Source organism: Cydia amplana, chromosome 16 (genome assembly GCF_948474715.1).
Source record: "Cydia amplana chromosome 16, ilCydAmpl1.1, whole genome shotgun sequence".
NCBI classification, from domain to species: Eukaryota; Metazoa; Arthropoda; class Insecta; order Lepidoptera; family Tortricidae; genus Cydia; species Cydia amplana.
Window position 1 is genome coordinate 3,524,823 of NC_086084.1, and position 18,630 is coordinate 3,543,452.

The 18,630-nt window shown below is 39.6% G+C and overlaps 2 protein-coding genes across 2 annotated transcripts in view; both read right to left on the reverse strand.

Moving 5' to 3' along the window:
* Window positions 1–16,218, reverse strand: part of LOC134655425 (hillarin) — a 56,518-nt gene extending 40,300 nt beyond the window's left edge. Inside the window, exons 1-3 of the mRNA XM_063510892.1 lie at window positions 15,872–16,218; window positions 13,388–13,574; window positions 3,805–3,819 (exon numbers count right to left, since the gene is read on the reverse strand). Coding sequence (XP_063366962.1) covers window positions 3,805–3,819; window positions 13,388–13,574; window positions 15,872–16,021 — 352 coding nt within the window. The 5' untranslated portion in view covers window positions 16,022–16,218. The remainder of the gene's footprint in view (window positions 1–3,804; window positions 3,820–13,387; window positions 13,575–15,871) is intronic.
* Window positions 1–18,630, reverse strand: part of LOC134655403 (putative phosphatidate phosphatase) — a 214,056-nt gene that overhangs the window by 174,463 nt on the left and 20,963 nt on the right. The gene's annotated exons all lie outside the window — the stretch shown is intronic.

Genomic DNA, 18,630 nt, shown 5'->3' on the forward strand with positions numbered 1-18,630 from the left:
AATCCTGCATCGAGCGTATGGGTAGCATATTTCGAATAGAAGCTGGTAGATAATAATATTAAATGCTAGGGTGTAAATGGGCTTACCCCAGGAATGCTACTCATATGTTATCCCGGAGGCTTAATAGATTGTAGCAGGCTTTTACCAACCCCATTTTTAAACTCATTTTACCAAATATATTTCTTTTATATTCATATTATCATATATGCTGCATTTACCTAAATAACATTATTTGAAGTAAAATATAACAACATTTACATTACAATAATAAATTCTGGTAACTTTCAGTACTATTTCTGTATTTTAATAAATTATTCTAGTAAGTTACTCGTTAACATCATAATAAATGTGCTTCCAATTTCATAATATATTTTTCCCAAAGTCCAGGTAATTGTAAATAAAATCAGAGTCCAAAATTTAGCTGATACTCATTAAAGAACCTAGGGTACCGCGGTTCACTTCGAGGGGTCCTAACGCTAGACTAGACGATCACGACTAAATCACATGGCCAAATTTCAGGGGTAAATCTAAAGGGGGTGTTTATATTATGGTTACTTAAGTAAGTAAGTAGGTAGTGGGAGGTTACACAGTGGCAAATTGCCACCGCATAATGTCCAACTACAACTAGAAATTTAAGCTAGAGCCCATATCTCAAACGGTAATTAGACTAATATGGTTAGTCAACGAACTGTCAAATCGTATGGGTTTCCATGAAAACACATCAAATGGGCTCCTGATTAGTAGTACCTAGTCATTGTACATGCAGTCACCTAGTATCTACCTTCCTCCCCAAAAGAAAATGCAGCTTTCTAGCCCTAACGATCACGGAGCAAAGCCGTGGACGGACAGACAGCCGGTCATGGCGAAACTATAAGGGTTCCTAGTTGACTACGGAACTCTAAAAAACCTCAATTATTTAAAAGAACACGACAAAAAATTATGTGATGGCCAGCTGCATTTGGAAATTGACAAGCCCTTATCCCTAAAATCAAGAAAGAAAAAAACTACATGGGACTAATTGTAAGGTGGTAAGGTGTACCTATAGAAAATTGCCACTCTAATTTACGCTGCTGCCACAAATCTTTTACTTTGCTTTGATTTATAACTTACCGAGTTAGTCTTCTAAGACAAAACCATATGATAATGAAAACTGGTCTGTTATATCCAGCCCCAGTCCACCTTGAACGTTACAGCTAATAATATGATAATGCATTAATCTAATCAGTCGTATACGTAAATGAGATGAAAATGTTCGCATAGAGAATATTGCAAAGTGTTTAGATTACCTACTATGCACATTTAGTTGTATCCCTTGCACGTAGGATGTAAAATAATCAATAAAGTTGTCAATTACATGATTATTTATGGGAGGTTAACGCCATCGCCATTAGACTAAGGGCCACTTGCACCATCCCACTAACCCGGGGTTAACCGGTTAAACTTGGAGTTACCATGGTTACCAGTACAATTGACACTGAGTTAACGATACGGCTCTAAGTGGCCCATAATGCAATTTGAAGTGTCTAGGCAGATAAATCACTAAGTACATAGTATAAAACAAAGTCGCTTCCCGTTCCCGCTGTCTGTCCCTAAGTACATACTTAGATCTTTATAAAATTACGCAACGGATTTTGATGCGGTTTTTTTAATAGATAGAGTGATTCAAGAGGAAGGTTTATGTATAATTTGTTAATCCGTGCGAAGCAGGGCGGGTCGCTAGTGATTGGTAAAAAAACTATGCTATCTTCTTTCAAGGGCCTCTATAATTATCTCAATACCAAATTTCATCTACATTAGTTTATAGGTTTCACATTTATGACATTAGTAGGGATTGAGACCAAAGATTGAGATGATGATGACCACGCCTTTTAAAAACCCGATAATTTCAATAAACAATAAGATTACAAAACACCGCACACATTTTAAGAATGAAATCTAATAAATGAGGTTTAGCGGTCATCTGCAACCTTTCGGCCATATTGGCATTCCAATTAAGACCTAATTGTCACAGTCATAGGGCCGGCTTTCCAGCGAGCAGGCCGTAGGAATGGTGCCAATGACCCTATCGATATCCATAACTTACACACTATTTCACTGGGTAAACTTATCCGCATGCCGGTTTAAACTGTTTAAAGTAGGCTCTATTAAGAAACTGTTTGGTTGCGAAAGAATTGTGGGAGGAGTTTGTTGAATGTGTATTTTCAGAATTGTGGGTTACATCAGAACTACAACACATAACTTCATACATCCACTTATTGGATCAGCTGAAAATAAACATCAGGCAATTTTCATTTTATTTTGGTCCCATTTGTAAAAGTTGTTCAATATGGCCTATTTTTGATACCATGTCGGTGACAAACATACGGTTTAACATTTAAAAACTTTCACGTTTCACATATTAAAATATATTTATAGCCAAAGTCTATCGTGGATTTATTTTGTTACTATTCTTTCACATGCTGGAAATTCCCATAAAAAGTGACCCCTTTGCATGAAATAGGGTGTTTTTTTAACACTTTGCCATACCTGATCAATTGGGAAAATGTACATCGTAGACAGAGTCCAAACATTCTGTATTCTTCATTCATTCATTCTATTCTTTTTCCATCTTATGCAAAAGGTGATAGGAATTCCCAGGATGTGAAAGATGTGGCTACTAATGCTACTATATTATGTTTCTGATAGTTGTATTCGTGGTTTGATCGACACTCCAACATAACTCTAAACACGAAACTGTTCCAGTTTGAGCCTGAAACGAACGCTTCATACCAGCAAATATCGCAAGCAGTCCAAAATTATAATACGCTTATGGTAGTTGACGCATTTTTGTGCATTGCTCAAATGATCCAAATAGGGATTTAACGAGTGTTGCGCAGCGCTTGCGACTCGCAGACCTCGCAGTTTCAACGTGTCATAAAAGAGCCTATGTCATTAGTAAATGTATTTCAGTTACAACTTTTGTTTTCGGAGTGGAGAGGTAAATGTGGAGCTGCAATGTGCGAATTGCTTAGCGTGTGCCAAATATGTGCGTGTAGGAGAAATATGTGTTTATACTTATCTATGTATGGTTAATCTAATAAAGTAACTAGGTACAGTAGGTACCTACAGAAAAGGTGCGGAGACAGGATTTTAATTGGAGCACAGTAAAACTACCCATGCCATTACTTCAATAGTTAATTTAGGTATGAATGAACAGGGATTGTTATCGTTCATACATTTACTTTTATCAAAAGGAAGTATAAAAGCGCCCATTAAATTCCATATTCTATAACCTAGCTTTCGAGGGTCACCAGCCCTTTAACTTGCCACCATATACCATATGGTGTAGCTACAACATAACCTTCCCTTTCCTCTGCTCCACTTTTAGCTAGCTTCTCGTTATTAATTGAGCTTTCTACAAACCCTGACACTTGCCAAGTCGCCCGCAAAAATCCTGACATATCAGGGGTACTCCTGACGTATGGCAACCCTATTCAGAACTATATTGACTATGTAAGTTAATGACAGGAAGGTGTAAATTGTAAAGCACCCAGTCCACCCTGCGCCTGCGTTACATAAGCCTTCGCATATGCGCGTGCGTGGCTTGCGCAAGTCACGCAGTTTCGTGCGTCTAAATAACTTGGCCGACATTGCGACACATCAGCATTTTTCAAGGAATTTGTCACATTTGATGAAGATGACGATTAAGTGAATATTTCGTGTCATTTATTTTATCTATATTGCGCAATACGACCTTCCAATCATCAACATATAACAGCACCTTAAAGGGGTCCCAAGGGTCCATGGGCGACGGCAATTTCTTACCACGAGACAAATTTTCTGCTCGTGTCCTACTATATCAAATATCATATAACGCATTGTGCATATAATACAAACCTTACCTAATATTAACATGGCGTCCCAACTTTTCATTCTACTTCTGTAACTTTTGATAACAGTAGACATTTTTAAACTTTGCACCAGTAGAAAAGTAAGTACTAACAATGTTTCTTCGGGAAGTCATGAAATAAGTAAACATGTGTTTTGTCTACGAATAAATTGTTTGAAAACACTAGATGTTTTTCTGCAAATAGTTACAACGTGCTTACAAAGTTTCAGTGTGCTTTGTAGATGTTACTTTGTAAGCAAATAATTAGTTGTTTTCATAGAAACAAGCGTGGCCCTAAATAATTAGTTGCTTTCATAGAAACAACAAGCGTGGCTGTTTGCATTGACTCTCACACGTACGGTCCAGGAATTAAATTTCCGTACCATTTCGTACCTTGTTACAGTGACAATAGTATGAGGCTCCTAGTGACTTTCATATTGATTGTCACTGTGACAAGGTACGAAATGTAAATTAAATTATTTGACGTGAATTCTCGAAACAAAGAGAGCTTACCTAAGGCTAATATGGTCTTTAGAAAATGTACGGGGATACTTCCCATTTGAAACACGGAACTGAAAATTTCTTATGAAACAGAATGTATTGGTATAAGTATTGGAATGTATTTTTAATATTCGTAGAAATGTAGATATGGAGGCATAGCCAAAATGAAAATCGTTAATAGAAAACGCGAATTGAAACTTAAATAATGTATGGAAATAGTCACGTGATTTTCGTGGGTAGCGTCTGTCATTCCGATACACTTTTACTTTTCATTTGGCATCGATGTAATGTACTTAGGCCCCCGAAAAGTTCGCTGCTCTAAAGGAGAAAGATTTTCGAATCGCCGGTGAGGTGAGAAGTGGTAAATTGCCGTAAATCATCGAAATCCCACTATAAATATTCGAATTTATTATTAAAATGGCATAGTTATAAGCTATAATACCTAATGATGTCGTTAAAAGGGTCCACAGCAATACAAATCCAATTGCCAATCCCGTTACGTACACGAATACGTTTTGTCAGGGTCCCAGGTCCGAAGTACCTGAGCTTTAGGTCACTGGGCTGGTCGTAGGAATGCGGCCGGCTGTTTTGCAACAAGTTCTCCCCTCCCATTCTAACTTAGCCTTTTCTTTCACACGGCCGAACGCGCCCGAAGGCTTTCGCGTCTTCTTCGGAAGTCCGACCGGATTCTTGCGAACGTTTGTGTTTGCGTTTGCGCAGATTTGTGGCTATTTTTATTTCGTGTAACGGGGCTGACAGCCATACCATACTTACGGTTTGCTATCTTGCGTTATGCTGTAATTATAGTGACATGCATAATGAGATGCTTTGAATTTATGTTTAGCGTTAGGAGTTCATGATTTTATAGTCAGTTTTTCCCCAGTTGACAATTAGGCAGATAATGATAAAAATGATCTTAAAAGTTAAAAATACCAGTCTAGTCCGACAGTACGAGTATAATCGGTGTTTCTTTTCCATATCTTCATAATATACCGGTATCTTACAAAACAACAACCTCATTCTAAAGAGCTATAATAAAGAATATTCAAGTAAAGACCAAATCAAATGCCTGTACCTAATTTAAGTACATAATTACATGTACATAATTATATCAGGGGCCTTACCATGATGTCCTTATTGCGATTCTGTTTAGGATCTAAACTGAATCGCTAAAGGACGGAGCTACATAAGTCACTTAACTCCTTCTCTTAGCAATTCAGTTTAGGTCCTAAACAGAATCGCAATAAGGACATCATGGTAAGGCCCTTGAGCATGTGTGAGTAGATGCTTTTTAGAACTAAATCACAGTTCTTATGTTGTTTTTCTCTTTTTTATTGTACACCAAAAATTGCGCCGTGTGTTGACTTGGACTTACTATCAAAACGACAACGATTTGACTTCCTTTGCCGACTGCACTTGCATTGCATGACACAATGGTCGATGGTCGACCTTGGTCACGGTTCATTATTGGTTAGACACAATGTGCAGGATCTTAGACAAGGTGGCTATACTTACGTACCTATCGGCCGTGTCGTTCCTAACGCGGTTACAGCATTAATGTCTGCATTTCATTGCGGATCCGGTGTGAGAGCGAGACAGCGCTATGCACGTATGTAAGTTTGTTTCAAGTGAAACATATTCGCAATTTTAGACATCAGTAGATTAGATAAGGCCCGTACGGTCTAAGTTGGGAGACGTTTGACCCCACCTTTGCATAGAAGTTTGTATACCATTAGGTATTAACAAGTCGAGTCGTATGGTCGTATCTCTATCTACTGACTGTTGGTACACCTAGCTGCAAAAGTGCATGGCCACTTTATCAATGGAATGCATTCTTTCATCGCAATTATTGATCAAATAAACTTGGGACTTGAGAAGTTTTTAATACCTACTTTAAGTAAAACTTTAATTATGCAATCGCAACTTGCAATTGCATTCGTATTCGTACCTATTTAATAAAATTGTAATTTGTAAGTACCATTTGTGACATGACTTACGAGGGGTATTCAAAATATTCTCGGTATGAGAATGAAAACAAACAAGTACGAAAAGTTTGATATTTTTATTTTTCAATATACTCCCCCCCTATGTTCATACACTTAAAAGATCGATCAATTATTTTTTTTAATCCCTCGTAAAAATATTTTTTATCTTTCGTGTAAAAATGCTCCTCCACTGCCGCCTTCAATGCTTCATCGTCAGAAAATTTATTTCCACGCAGATCCTTTTTAAGATTGGGGAGCAAAAAGAAGTCGCTGGGGGCTAAGTCCGGACTATACGGTGGGTGAGTAACAGTTTTAAACCCACATTCAACAATAGCTGCCTTGGCAATATGAGCAGTATGGACGGGGGCGTTGTCATGCAGAAGCAGAATACCTTTGGTTAACTTTCCTCGCCTCTTTTCTTTAATTACATCCTTTAATTGACGTAGAATGTTAGCGTAGTACTGTCCTGTGATATTTACACCTTTTTCTTTATAATCGATTAGTAATACTCCTTCACAATCCCAAAATATCGTGGCCATGACCTTGCCAGCTGAAGGGATGACCTTGAACTTCTTGGGATGAGCTGAACCCTTAATGTGCCACTGCATGGACTCTTGTTTACTCTCTGGGTCATAATGATGAACCCAGGTTTCATCTCCAGTAACTATTCTTTGCAGCACCTCATCAGGATTTTCACCGCACAGGTCAATAAAATCGGAACAACAAGCTACACGCATGTCTTTTTGAAGCCGAGTCAGCATTCGCGGAAATCATCTTGCACTTACTTTTGACATATTAAGATGGTCATGTATAATATCATGTATGGTACCAATAGAGAGATTGGTTACTTGTGCTATAGATTTTACCTTCACTCGACCATCTTCCAATATAAGTTTTTCCACTTTATCAATATTTTCTTGTGAAGTAGCTACTACAGGCCGGCCAGGTCTAGGGTCATCTTCAATACTCTCCCTTCCGCGTTTAAACTCGCTTGACCACTTTTGAATGGTAGATAAAGAAGGAGCAGACTCACGGTAAACACAATCCATTTCCTCTTTTATGGTTTTTTGATTTTTACCCTGTTTTGTCAAGAATTTTATCACGCATCGATGTTCTAATTTAGTTAACATTGTCAATTCGCACATGATGTTCATGTTTGTTCAGCAATTGCAGAAAAACCAAAGACTATCTCGGTTCGAATTATACTTTTTTTTAATGTCAATGAATAAACCTTAGCGGCCAGTAACGAAAGAAATTTTAGAAGAGGTCGTAAGATATCAATACCGAGAATATTTTGAACGCCCCTCGTACATGACAAGAATGCAATCGGATCATCTCGCAAATATTTGCTGAGTTCAAAAAATGGTTTATCGCCAATCGATTGCATCCAAATTCCAAGTAATCGATTGAATGTTTCTTTAAACTTGCACAATTGCAAGCCACCCACATGTAGACAGCTAGACAGATACTTTAGCGCAATAAAAACAATTCAACTTCTATGTAAATTCCACATGAAATGTCTCGTTTGCATTGCTATTGAGTGTATTAGCGTATTTCTCATTGGGTCCGCGATTCCCAAGGGCCCTCGCTTTGTTGAGTTAGACGCACTAACGGTAATTGTTGATAGCATCGCGTTAGAGCAGTCTTCACTTGGGGCTGTGAGAGTTCATCATTGTGATAAATTAGTCTTTATTGCAAGCTTTGGTAATTGGCTACTTTCCTACTAGTCAAATCAGCTTTTTTAGAACTGTCATAACGATCCGATCGAGCTTTGCTCGGAAAACATACAAAAACTCAAAAATCCGCGTTTTCCCAGAGGTAAGACGTAGATCGAGTTTTCGACCCTGAAAACCCCCATATAGCAAAATTTATCGAAATCGTTAGAGCCGTTTCGAAAATAAAGTAACTGCTATCTACGTTTTTCTAATAATTATCTGATGCTTTATTTTGTGCACAGTGTGAAATAATTTATTTTAAGTAGAGGAAAGTACCCAATTGTGTAATTATAGTGGTTAAGTGTGTGGATGCCGAAAGAACAAAATTTAAGGGCGTTGGTTTTACTCATAACATAATCAGCACATAATAACATGTTTTCGTACATAAATGTGTATATTCCGTTAGGTTTCACCACATAGTATAAAACAAAGTCGCTTCCCGCTGTATGTCCCTATGTATGCTTAGATATTTAAAACTAACGTTACGCAACGGATTTTGATGTGTTTTTTTTTAAATAGATAGAATGATTCAAGAGGAAGGTTTATGCATTTGTTAACCCCTGCGAAGCCGGGGCGGGTCGCTAGTTTAGATTAAGTAGCTATTAATGAAATTGAATCATCAATCTTCAGCAATGTAGTGTCATAAATAGGGTGCATTGGGGTAAATGCGAAGGCGGGGTAAATTTCGAAACTGGCAAATATCTACTAAACTAGAAACACTTCATACTTTAGCAACACTTACGCCACTGCAACGCTTACATGACATCTTGCGTACTGTTGCTACAGTAGAAAGTGTTTCTAGTTTAGTAGATATTTGCCAGTTTCGAAATTTAACCCGCCTTCGCATTTACCCCAATGCACTATAAGTAATTTTGATACAGTTAAAATGTGAAACCTCTTATTAGTTTGTTTTTAAAAATTACACTTTTCAAGACATTGGTAATTTACATAAATAGTGATATATTTTTGACTTCCGGATTAAAACGATAATTATTGCTCACGACCATTTGATTATTTGAGGAATTGAATCGTTGATTTATAATCTGAATATAAGTATAGGTATTAGACCTATCTATAAAACATTTGTCAACTGGGCCTCACATTAACTCAAATACTGGCTACAACTCTTACTTAAATTACTTACTCATAAACATTATGAGATTTCACAGATTACTTATCTAGTAAATGGTGCATGTAGGATAACTTGCGGTCACCACACGTTAGCGCTTCCATAGTATGGAAACCATAGTATTACGAAATTCACGAATCTACCCTAGTAGCACGGTCGCATTTTTATCATTTGTCACCATGCCTGTCACGTTCTAACAAGTATGTAAGTGCGAAAGTGACGGGCATAGTGATAGTCGATAAAAATGGAACCATGCTGAGACCGCTAGACTTATATCGACCGGGATATGAACCGTGATTATATCCCGGTCGATATAAGTCTAGTGAAACTAACCGTGAATCATTCGAAACTGTTATTCGCGAAGCTGTTTTGCACAACCCGCTGCACTCTCTGGCTTTACAGAAAGCCAGCTCTGTTGACCACGCCAGTCGTGTTTAACTTATCAATATCACACAAATAAATTCCGTTACTGGGATTTAAATCCAGAATTACCAGTTTCGAAGGTAGGGTCACTAATCACTAACCATCTAGGCTAAAGCTGACGTTAAATTTACTTAAATAAACTATGAAATATTTACATAAAAGTTAAGTAAACAAGTACTGCTGTAGGTAGGTAGTATAAAATGGCTTATTATTAACCGGGCAACTAAAATATTAAACAGGAACTTTCATTGGGCATATAATAATATAATTTGGCTGTGCATTAATATTTTAGCGCCAAAAAAAATATTTTAGCCTCAAATATAAGCATCATATTATTAAAAAAAACTGGCAGCAAAATCAAACCACCTAAAAAAATATAGGGAACTTAAAGTGACAGGTTGGCATCTAAAATAATAAATTGGCAACTAATATTGTAAATTGTAAAGCGATCATAAGATTTAGTTGTCATCTAGTTGTTCACACCTAAGTAATCAACTAATCATAATTGAGCATATCGTTTCAGATAGGTAGTATTTTAACACGAAAGCAGTTAAATTTAATGAATATTGGTCACTTTTTACACAAAATACCTCAAATTAATTTACCAATACTCAATGGTCAGTATACTTGTAGTCGAAATTTCTAATCATGAAACGCCTAATGGCCATTATACCATTAGATCTTTAAAATTTTAATTACTAATTTCAATAGTTACCACTGTGTTCTGCTAGAGTCAACAGATAGGTGCGACGACGAGCGAAGCGAGGAGGAGCGTGTTAGGTTGACCGTGTAATGACTAAACAAAATATTTTAAAAGAACTTCATTTTTTAATTAATAGATAGCCGTTTTCTTTTTAAATGTGCTTCATAAATGGTCTCCAATATATTAATTCAGTTGCCAAATAAATACTTGGTACCTGCCTAAAAATAATCAAAAGCTGTAATGGCATTAAAATACAACTCATATTGATATATTTTAAGGCTCCGTTTTTGTTGCCAAACTATTAATTTTAGTAGCCATTTCTATTTTTTTAAACTACCCAAATTCGATTAATTAGTTGACCGGTTAAATACGTGCCGTATAAAATACTATAAAATGATTTATGATGCAACTGAGAAATGTGGCTCACGACCACGCAGTTATCGATTAAGAGCCCATCAACGTGCACACTAGCGCCACTGCTAAATAATCGTGATTATTTAAATTTAACGAAATATATTTAAAAAAGGGGGCCGCTACGCACTGTATCTTGAGTACCTTTTGAATACATCAAACTAGTTTTTATGCTGCTGGATTCGTCAATCTATGAACTCAAAACAAAAACGGCCTTTTTAACTTTGGACGCATTATTTAGCAGTGGCGCTAGTGTGCACGTTGATGGGCTCTTAACGAACGCACAGGCGTTACTACACAGGTAATGACCGCTAGTCTTTGCAAACGCTTCATGCGGAGTCTGAGAGAGAAAGTCTACGTACCTAAGCGTTATTTAGAGTTGTGGTCATATTTAGGGAAATGACGCCTATAATGCCAAACGGCTCTTTAGGACCGTTATGTTAGCTGAGTATTCGTACTCATTTTCTTAATGTTTTTATTTGGTTATCTGTTTGATTAAGTAGGTTCACTGCTAGGACGGAAAAAGGTGAAATGCTTCTCTTTTACTCTGACGACTGAGTTTAAAATATAAGACAGTTTTAAGTAGGGAAGTGTATTTTTACAGAAATTTTTTTTTTCAGAAAATCACGAAATATTTGTTTTTTTTCTTTGTGACCATCTGGCAACACTGATTCTTCATACTCACGCTCATTGTCAATGTTCCGGGCGAGGCCGCGGATCTGCTTGTTGACGTAGTTGTTGCTGCGCGGCACGTTGAGCGCGCTGCGGATGCCGACCGACGAGTAGTCCAGGTGCCCTGGACCGATCTTGGGCACGTGCGAGGAGCAGTAGACTTTCCATCACAGACAGTCCATCACCTGGACAACGGCTGCCGTTGTCCAGGTGATGGACTTTGCCATACTCACGCTCGTTTTAAATGTTCCGGGCGAGGCCGCGGATCTGCTCGTTGACGTAGTTGTTGCTGCGCGGCACGTTGAGCGCGCTGCGGATGCCGACGGGTTGTCCAGGTGATGGACTTTGTCATACTCACGCTCGTTTTCAATGTTCCGGGCGAGGCCGTGGATCTGCTCGTTGACGTAGTTGTTGCTGCGCGGCACGTTGAGCGCGCTGCGGATGTCGACGGGTTGTCCAGGTGATGGACTTTGTCATACTCACGCTCGTTTTCAATGTTCCGGGCGAGGCCGTGGATCTGCTCGTTGACGTAGTTGTTGCTGCGCGGCACGTTGAGCGCGCTGCGGATGCCGACGGGTTGTCCAGGTGCTGCACCTTATCATACTCACGTTCATTGTCAATGTTCCGGGCAAGGCCGCGGATCTGCTCGTTGATGTAGTTGTTGCTGCGTGGCACGTTGAGCGCGCTGCGGATGCCGACGGGTTGTCCAGGTGCTGCACCTTATCATACTCACGTTCATTGTCAATGTTCCGGGCGAGGCCGCGGATCTGCTCGTTGATGTAGTTGTTGCTGCGCGGCACGTTGAGCGCGCTGCGGATGCCGATGGGTTGTCCAGCCCTAGTAGCACGGTCGCATTTTTATCATTTATCACCATGCCTGTCACGTTCTAACAAGTATGTAAGTGCGAAAGTGACGGGCTTAGTGATAGTCGATAAAAATGGAACCGTGCTGAGCCCGCAGGTGATGGACTTTGTCATACTCACGCTCGTTTTCAATAACCGGGCGAGGCCGCGGATCTGCTCGTTGACGTAGTTGTTGCTGCGCGGCACGTTGAGCGCGCTGCGGATGTCGACGGGTTGTCCAGGTGATGGACTTTGTCATACTCACGCTCGTTTTCAATGTTCCGGGCGAGGCCGCGGATCTGCTCGTTGATGTAGTTGTTGCTGCGCGGCACGTTGAGCGCGCTGCGGATGCCGACGGGTTGTCCAGGTGATGGACTTTGTCATACTCACGCTCGTTTTCAATGTTCCGGGCGAGGCCGTGGATCTGCTCGTTGACGTAGTTGTTGCTGCGCGGCGGTTTGAGCGCGCTGCGGATGCCGACGGGTTGTCCAGGTGATGGACTTTGCCATACTCACGCTCGTTTTCAATGTTCCGGGCGAGGCCGCGGATCTGCTCGTTGATGTAGTTGTTGCTGCGCGGCACGTTGAGCGCGCTGCGGATGTCGACGGGTTGTCCAGGTAATGGACCTCGTCATACTCACGCTCGTTTTCAATGTTCCGGGCGAGGCCGTGGATCTGCTCGTTGACGTAGTTGTTGCTGCGCGGCACGTTGAGCGCGCTGCGGATGCCGACGGGTTGTCCAGGTGCTGCACCTTATCATACTCACGTTCATTGTCAATGTTCCGGGCAAGGCCGCGGATCTGCTCGTTGACGTAGTTGTTGCTGCGCGGCACGTTGAGCGCGCTGCGGATGCCGATGGGTTGTCCAGCCCTAGTAGCACGGTCGCATTTTTATCATTTATCACCATGCCTGTCACGTTCTAACAAGTATGTAAGTGCGAAAGTGACGGGCTTAGTGATAGTCGATAAAAATGGAACCGTGCTGAGCCCGCAGGTGATGACTTTGTCATACTCACGCTCGTTTTCAATAACCGGGCGAGGCCGCGGATCTGCTCGTTGACGTAGTTGTTGCTGCGCGGCACGTTGAGCGCGCTGCGGATGCCGATGGGTTGTCCAGGTGATGGACTTTGTCATACTCACGCTCGTTTTCAATGTTCCGGGCGAGGCCGCGGATCTGCTCGTTGACGTAGTTGTTGCTGCGCGGCACGTTGAGCGCGCTGCGGATGCCGACCGACGAGTTGTCCAGGTGCCCTGGACCTATCTTTGGCACGTGCGAGGAGCAGTACACTTCCTTGTCCTCTGTGTAGTGCTGGTTGTTGAAGTATGTCTGCGGACAGGATTTAAAAATTAGGAAAATGTGTGATTAGGAACCGAGGGAGACTGTAGCTTTTAAGGTGCACAGGGCACACCGGATGCGTGTGCGTATACGTGTTTCTAGATGTAAATGGCAATTAACTTCTGTGGGCCAATCAATACTGTGTAAGAAGGTTACATTGGTTACCTACTCAGTGGCGGCGCGTCAAACATATCCATAGGCAATCCGGGGCTAATTTCGCTTACATATTTCCTTTACAACTCTGCTCAAACGTCCAAAAACAGGTAAGCCGGTGGGAATCGGCTTTTATGGACGCGCCGCCACTGGTACCTAGTTTATCTAGTTAGTTACTGTTGTTCACAGTTGCTAGACTGCGATGTGGATGTACCTTAACAATTTAAACTCTAAAGAGCTAATCAAACTGCCTAAAACAACCTTATTTCACGGGCATTTATCTATGAATTCAATAACCATATAAAGAGGTCGAAATGGTCCATTCACTACTAATCCGAATACAAAAGATCCAGACCAATTTGCATTGACCCCGTCATAATGCATTTTGGCGGAGGCATGGTTGAAGTCCGAGCAGATCGAGGTGTCTAATAAAGCTGGTGGAGCACAATGTAATTGATGCGCCGTGATGCCCAGTTAATTCATAACAATACAACAATTGTTTGGAAATTGGGAGCTAAGTTTAGTAAATTAGATATGGCGACAATGCAACTGTTGATGTACCTATTATTGAATTGATTATATGCTTATTATCTGATCATGATTTGATGATGATGAGATAACTTTATTAATAACACAATTGGATTTTTACTCATCGTCGGACAAACCTCGCCTCGCACAAGATCTGGCTGTCCCATAGAAAGGCGTTTTTTTCAAATAATGTGGTTTCGCTATTTTGAGGTTGTTTTAATATATACTAAAAGTTGTTCAGTACAGTAGAACGTAATACATACGTACATATGAAATTCACCTTACAAAATGCTAAACTTCACCCTTTTCATTCATATTAGTACATATATGCATAAGAAAATTAAATAACAAAGTAAGATTGTAATAATCACTAGATAAACAGGATTATTCGCGTTTTTAACAGATGCTAGAAGGCACGCAGCCAAATTTACTAACAATAATCATAAAAAAACTTTCATTGACATGAAATCAAAGAAAATTAGCATAAACGTATTATATTTTACGTTATAATTGTTTTAATGACAATGGTACCGTTAGCCGGTTTCATTAATGGAATAATGATATGCACCCATGTGAGTAACTCCGCAAACATTGAAACTGACAGTGCCCACTGGTCGACTTTATCTCTTTGTTAAATAAGGTTCACTTTCAGTCGACTGGGCCAATAGTACATGAGTCACTGAACAAGTGAACACCCAGCTGACTCATCTCTATTTATTTTCATGAACAGTTTCATATGTTTCAATGTGAACAGTCGACGTCAAATATATGTTTACATTTTTCCCCTTATTACAAGGCAAGGTGCAAAAGTGTAAACATATCTTTGAAGTCGACTGTACAGTAGCTAGTAGGTAGGTATGTGTCATTTTTGTAGTTTGTAGTGAGACTTTTTTTCTTTACCAACTTATTAACCACTATATGTTATAACGTTATAAGGTAATCCCTATTCAGCAGCTTACGTTTGATTTGGATGGAATTGGCGTTGATGGGTGAAAGTTCATTCTTACCACAAGTAAATGCTATATTTTTTTTATCTTTCATTCATGAAATGAAATGATCCTTCAACAATATTAAGTCGATATAGGTAGGTACCTACATCAAAAACTTGTATTGCAACTTATAAAGTCACAAAAAAGAGATGAAAGTTTCTAAGACAGATGCCTTGTATTTCAGTTTCATATTTCCCCTCTGTATTCTTAGGCAAAAAATTACAGATTTCTACATTAAAATACCCAATGCGTAGTATTAATCATGGTCGATTGTGACTTAATAAATTAATTTGACAACCTAGTAACCTAGCTGAGATTAATGTTCAGCCAAGTTTTTTGGGCCGACATTACGAGTTGAAATGCGACTAGACTGTACCAAGGTCAGCCAAATGTCAATGAGAAGGTCACGATTGCACGAATTAGTGCGTCTTTTGTTTTTAGTTTATAAACATTCTTGATATAACATTAGCTAAAATGTAGCTAAGTACCTAGTTTCCCCTTCGGAAGGTCAGATCGCAGTCGATTTTTTTAAATAGTGCCAATGGGATTAAGTAGCCGAACAGACTCCAGGCTTCCTATGAAAGTTGTAGGAATATAATGATGATCAGTTATTCTTACCTTCAACGTGAGCTTCGTCCTGCATACTGCACATTTGAAGCAGCCACTGTGAAAGAACGTGAAGTCCTTGAGCGGACCAACTCGGTCCACCTGGTATACGATCTCGTTGCACCGGAAACAGGTGCTCTCGTAGAAGTTGGGCCGGTACATCGTGGCGTCGTCACGTCATCTCAGTTTCACTGTTTCACTGTTCACTTCACGCGCTCACTGTCACTGATTTCACTGCAGAGTGCCTCATGTGCTGTTCACTGTCACTTGTTTCACTGTTCACTGCAGAGCGCAGCACGTTACGCGCTGTTCACTGTCACTAGTTTCACTGTTTACTGCAGAGTGCGATTTAGTGTGTTCACTGTGTACGTGATCCAGTTTAAACCTTACTACGAACAGTTAAGTTCCAGTGTATCATCGCTTAAAGCTTATTCGTGGTTGTTTGGTTACAGACTAGCAGTCGATTAGTTTTGAATGTTTGCTTGCCTGGAAGAGGTTAAAATAGCGTTTATTAGAGATGTGTTTTGGAACAAATATGTCGTCTCTTAAAAACTTAATGATTATTACGTTTTGCTAAAATTTTAGGGTAGGTACGGAATATTTATCAATTCTAATCAGTCCGTTCAAATGCGGTCAGTGCAACTGCATACTGCATGTTATAAAAATGCATATTCGTCGCCCCACGTTAAATGAAGGAAAGTTATGAATCAGTCTTGACCCACGCGTGGCAAATCATTCGCCCGTAACACCCTACACTGCCCACTGTTAATCGCCCCAGAATATCGGGCCTTATTCGGAAATGTGAATGAACCTCATCGAAATAAAATATACTATTACAAAAGTATCATTCACAAGAGACACTTTGGTTGAATGCTCACTAATGGTAGGACAAAAATAATAGGTTGAGTACCAATGAGCAGATACTGAACCATCACATTAATTCAAACATAGACTGCCTACTTATAATATCGTGAGTTCTGTGCATGGTACCCGTTAATTTCCACAATGCAACAGTTCTGCAAACGTTTAAATGTAGTTTATTAACAATGCAATGCGATGCGATGCGTGCTAGATGCTGCGCTCGCGGCGGTGCGTGGGAATAGTTAGGAACGGAAGCGTTTTTATTTGCTGAAGATAAAAAGCGTAAAACCGTTTCAAAGACAGATATATGTTGCCTACTTAGACCATTTACGAAATAATACAAATAGATATAGCTCGTAGAAAAATATTTGTATATGCTTAGTATTTGTATTGTAATAAAATAATGGATGGATTTAACATGACACAAGCTTTTTCTGTTATTCTTTTTCCATGTCAGTACCTATTTAGATACCTATTTGTTAAAGCGTGCGATAAACGACATAGGTACACATCATCGTACTATGACCGCAAAAATTTAAATTACTCGTAATAAAACTAATTTGATTAACATACTTATGATATATTATAACTACAAACATAAATAGTAAGTACCTAACGATCCGATGGTAAGAATACCTCATTTCATCACGAAATAAATGCAACCAATATAGGCAGTAGGCACGCAGTAACAGACGGATGCCTCTCTATCGCTCAAACATGCAAACATTGCAAACTCTATATGTATATGTATATAGGCAGATAACGAAGCTTCGATTTCCTATGCCGGGGTAGGCGCTAAGATGCCTTTCCTTCGCTTGTTGCGGTCAAGGACGTTGCGAATCGCTCGCGCTCGTGCCGTGTGCCCACGCAGCACCCGCGGTGACTATTGGAACGTGCCAATATAATGATAGCCCGCAACTTGTTTATGTGGTCGTGCGGCGCATTCGCATAATGCCTGGAAAGTCGGCTAAATCGCTAAATAAACTAAACTACTTTACATGAATACCTTCTGAGTTGATGTCAAGTGGAATGCAGTTGGTACAAAAATGTTCCGAAACGGGCGTGGGTTCTGTGAAAAGTTTTGCATAAGGGCCCAGTGAGAAAATTAGGCTTCAAAGTAAATTTATTGTTAATTGTCCACAGGAAACACGAATAACGCTAACTCGTTCCATAACGTTTTCTAAGGTTAAATATATCCGGATTCCGGGGGTTATTATTCTGCAATTTTCCCGTGAATTTCTTAGCTACTCTTCGTGATGCATGTTGTATGTTTTTACCTATATTCCGCTACTGGTTGGCAACCAAAACTATTATAATTAGAAATGATCTAAGGCTTAACAAATTCGATAACGTATTAGTATCTGAGTATGAGATCATTTTTATTACAGATTTATTGATATTATCAGTTCCGCATCTATCACAAAAGGAAATTGATAATTTGGCCATCCTAAATATACAACGACAAGGCGTCAAAGCTAATAAAACTGGAGGAAGCAAATCAGCATAATAATAGACCACCAAAAATGTACATAAGCATCATTTCATAACATAGAAATGGTTTTACGACATTAACAGAATTTGGAAAACATAAAAACTAGGTTATTTCTACATTTTGCTTATACTAGAATAGTTTTTATTGCATTGTGTTAAGGGTTATAGTGTTTTTCGTGATAGGTAAGTGTGATATAGTTGTGTAGGAGCGGATTTTGGCGGGCTGGTCAGCGGCCGGATTGGGTGGCAGTGTAGGAGGCCCGTGGGTGCCGAAGGGCTAATCGCGAACGACTTTTACTTCTTACTCAATGATACGAAGATAGAATAGTTAAAAGTGCAAGGCCGAGCGAGGGTTGGAAAAATTTGAAAGATATAAAACTATTTCATGTATTTAAACTCTTTTATATCGATGTTTTGTA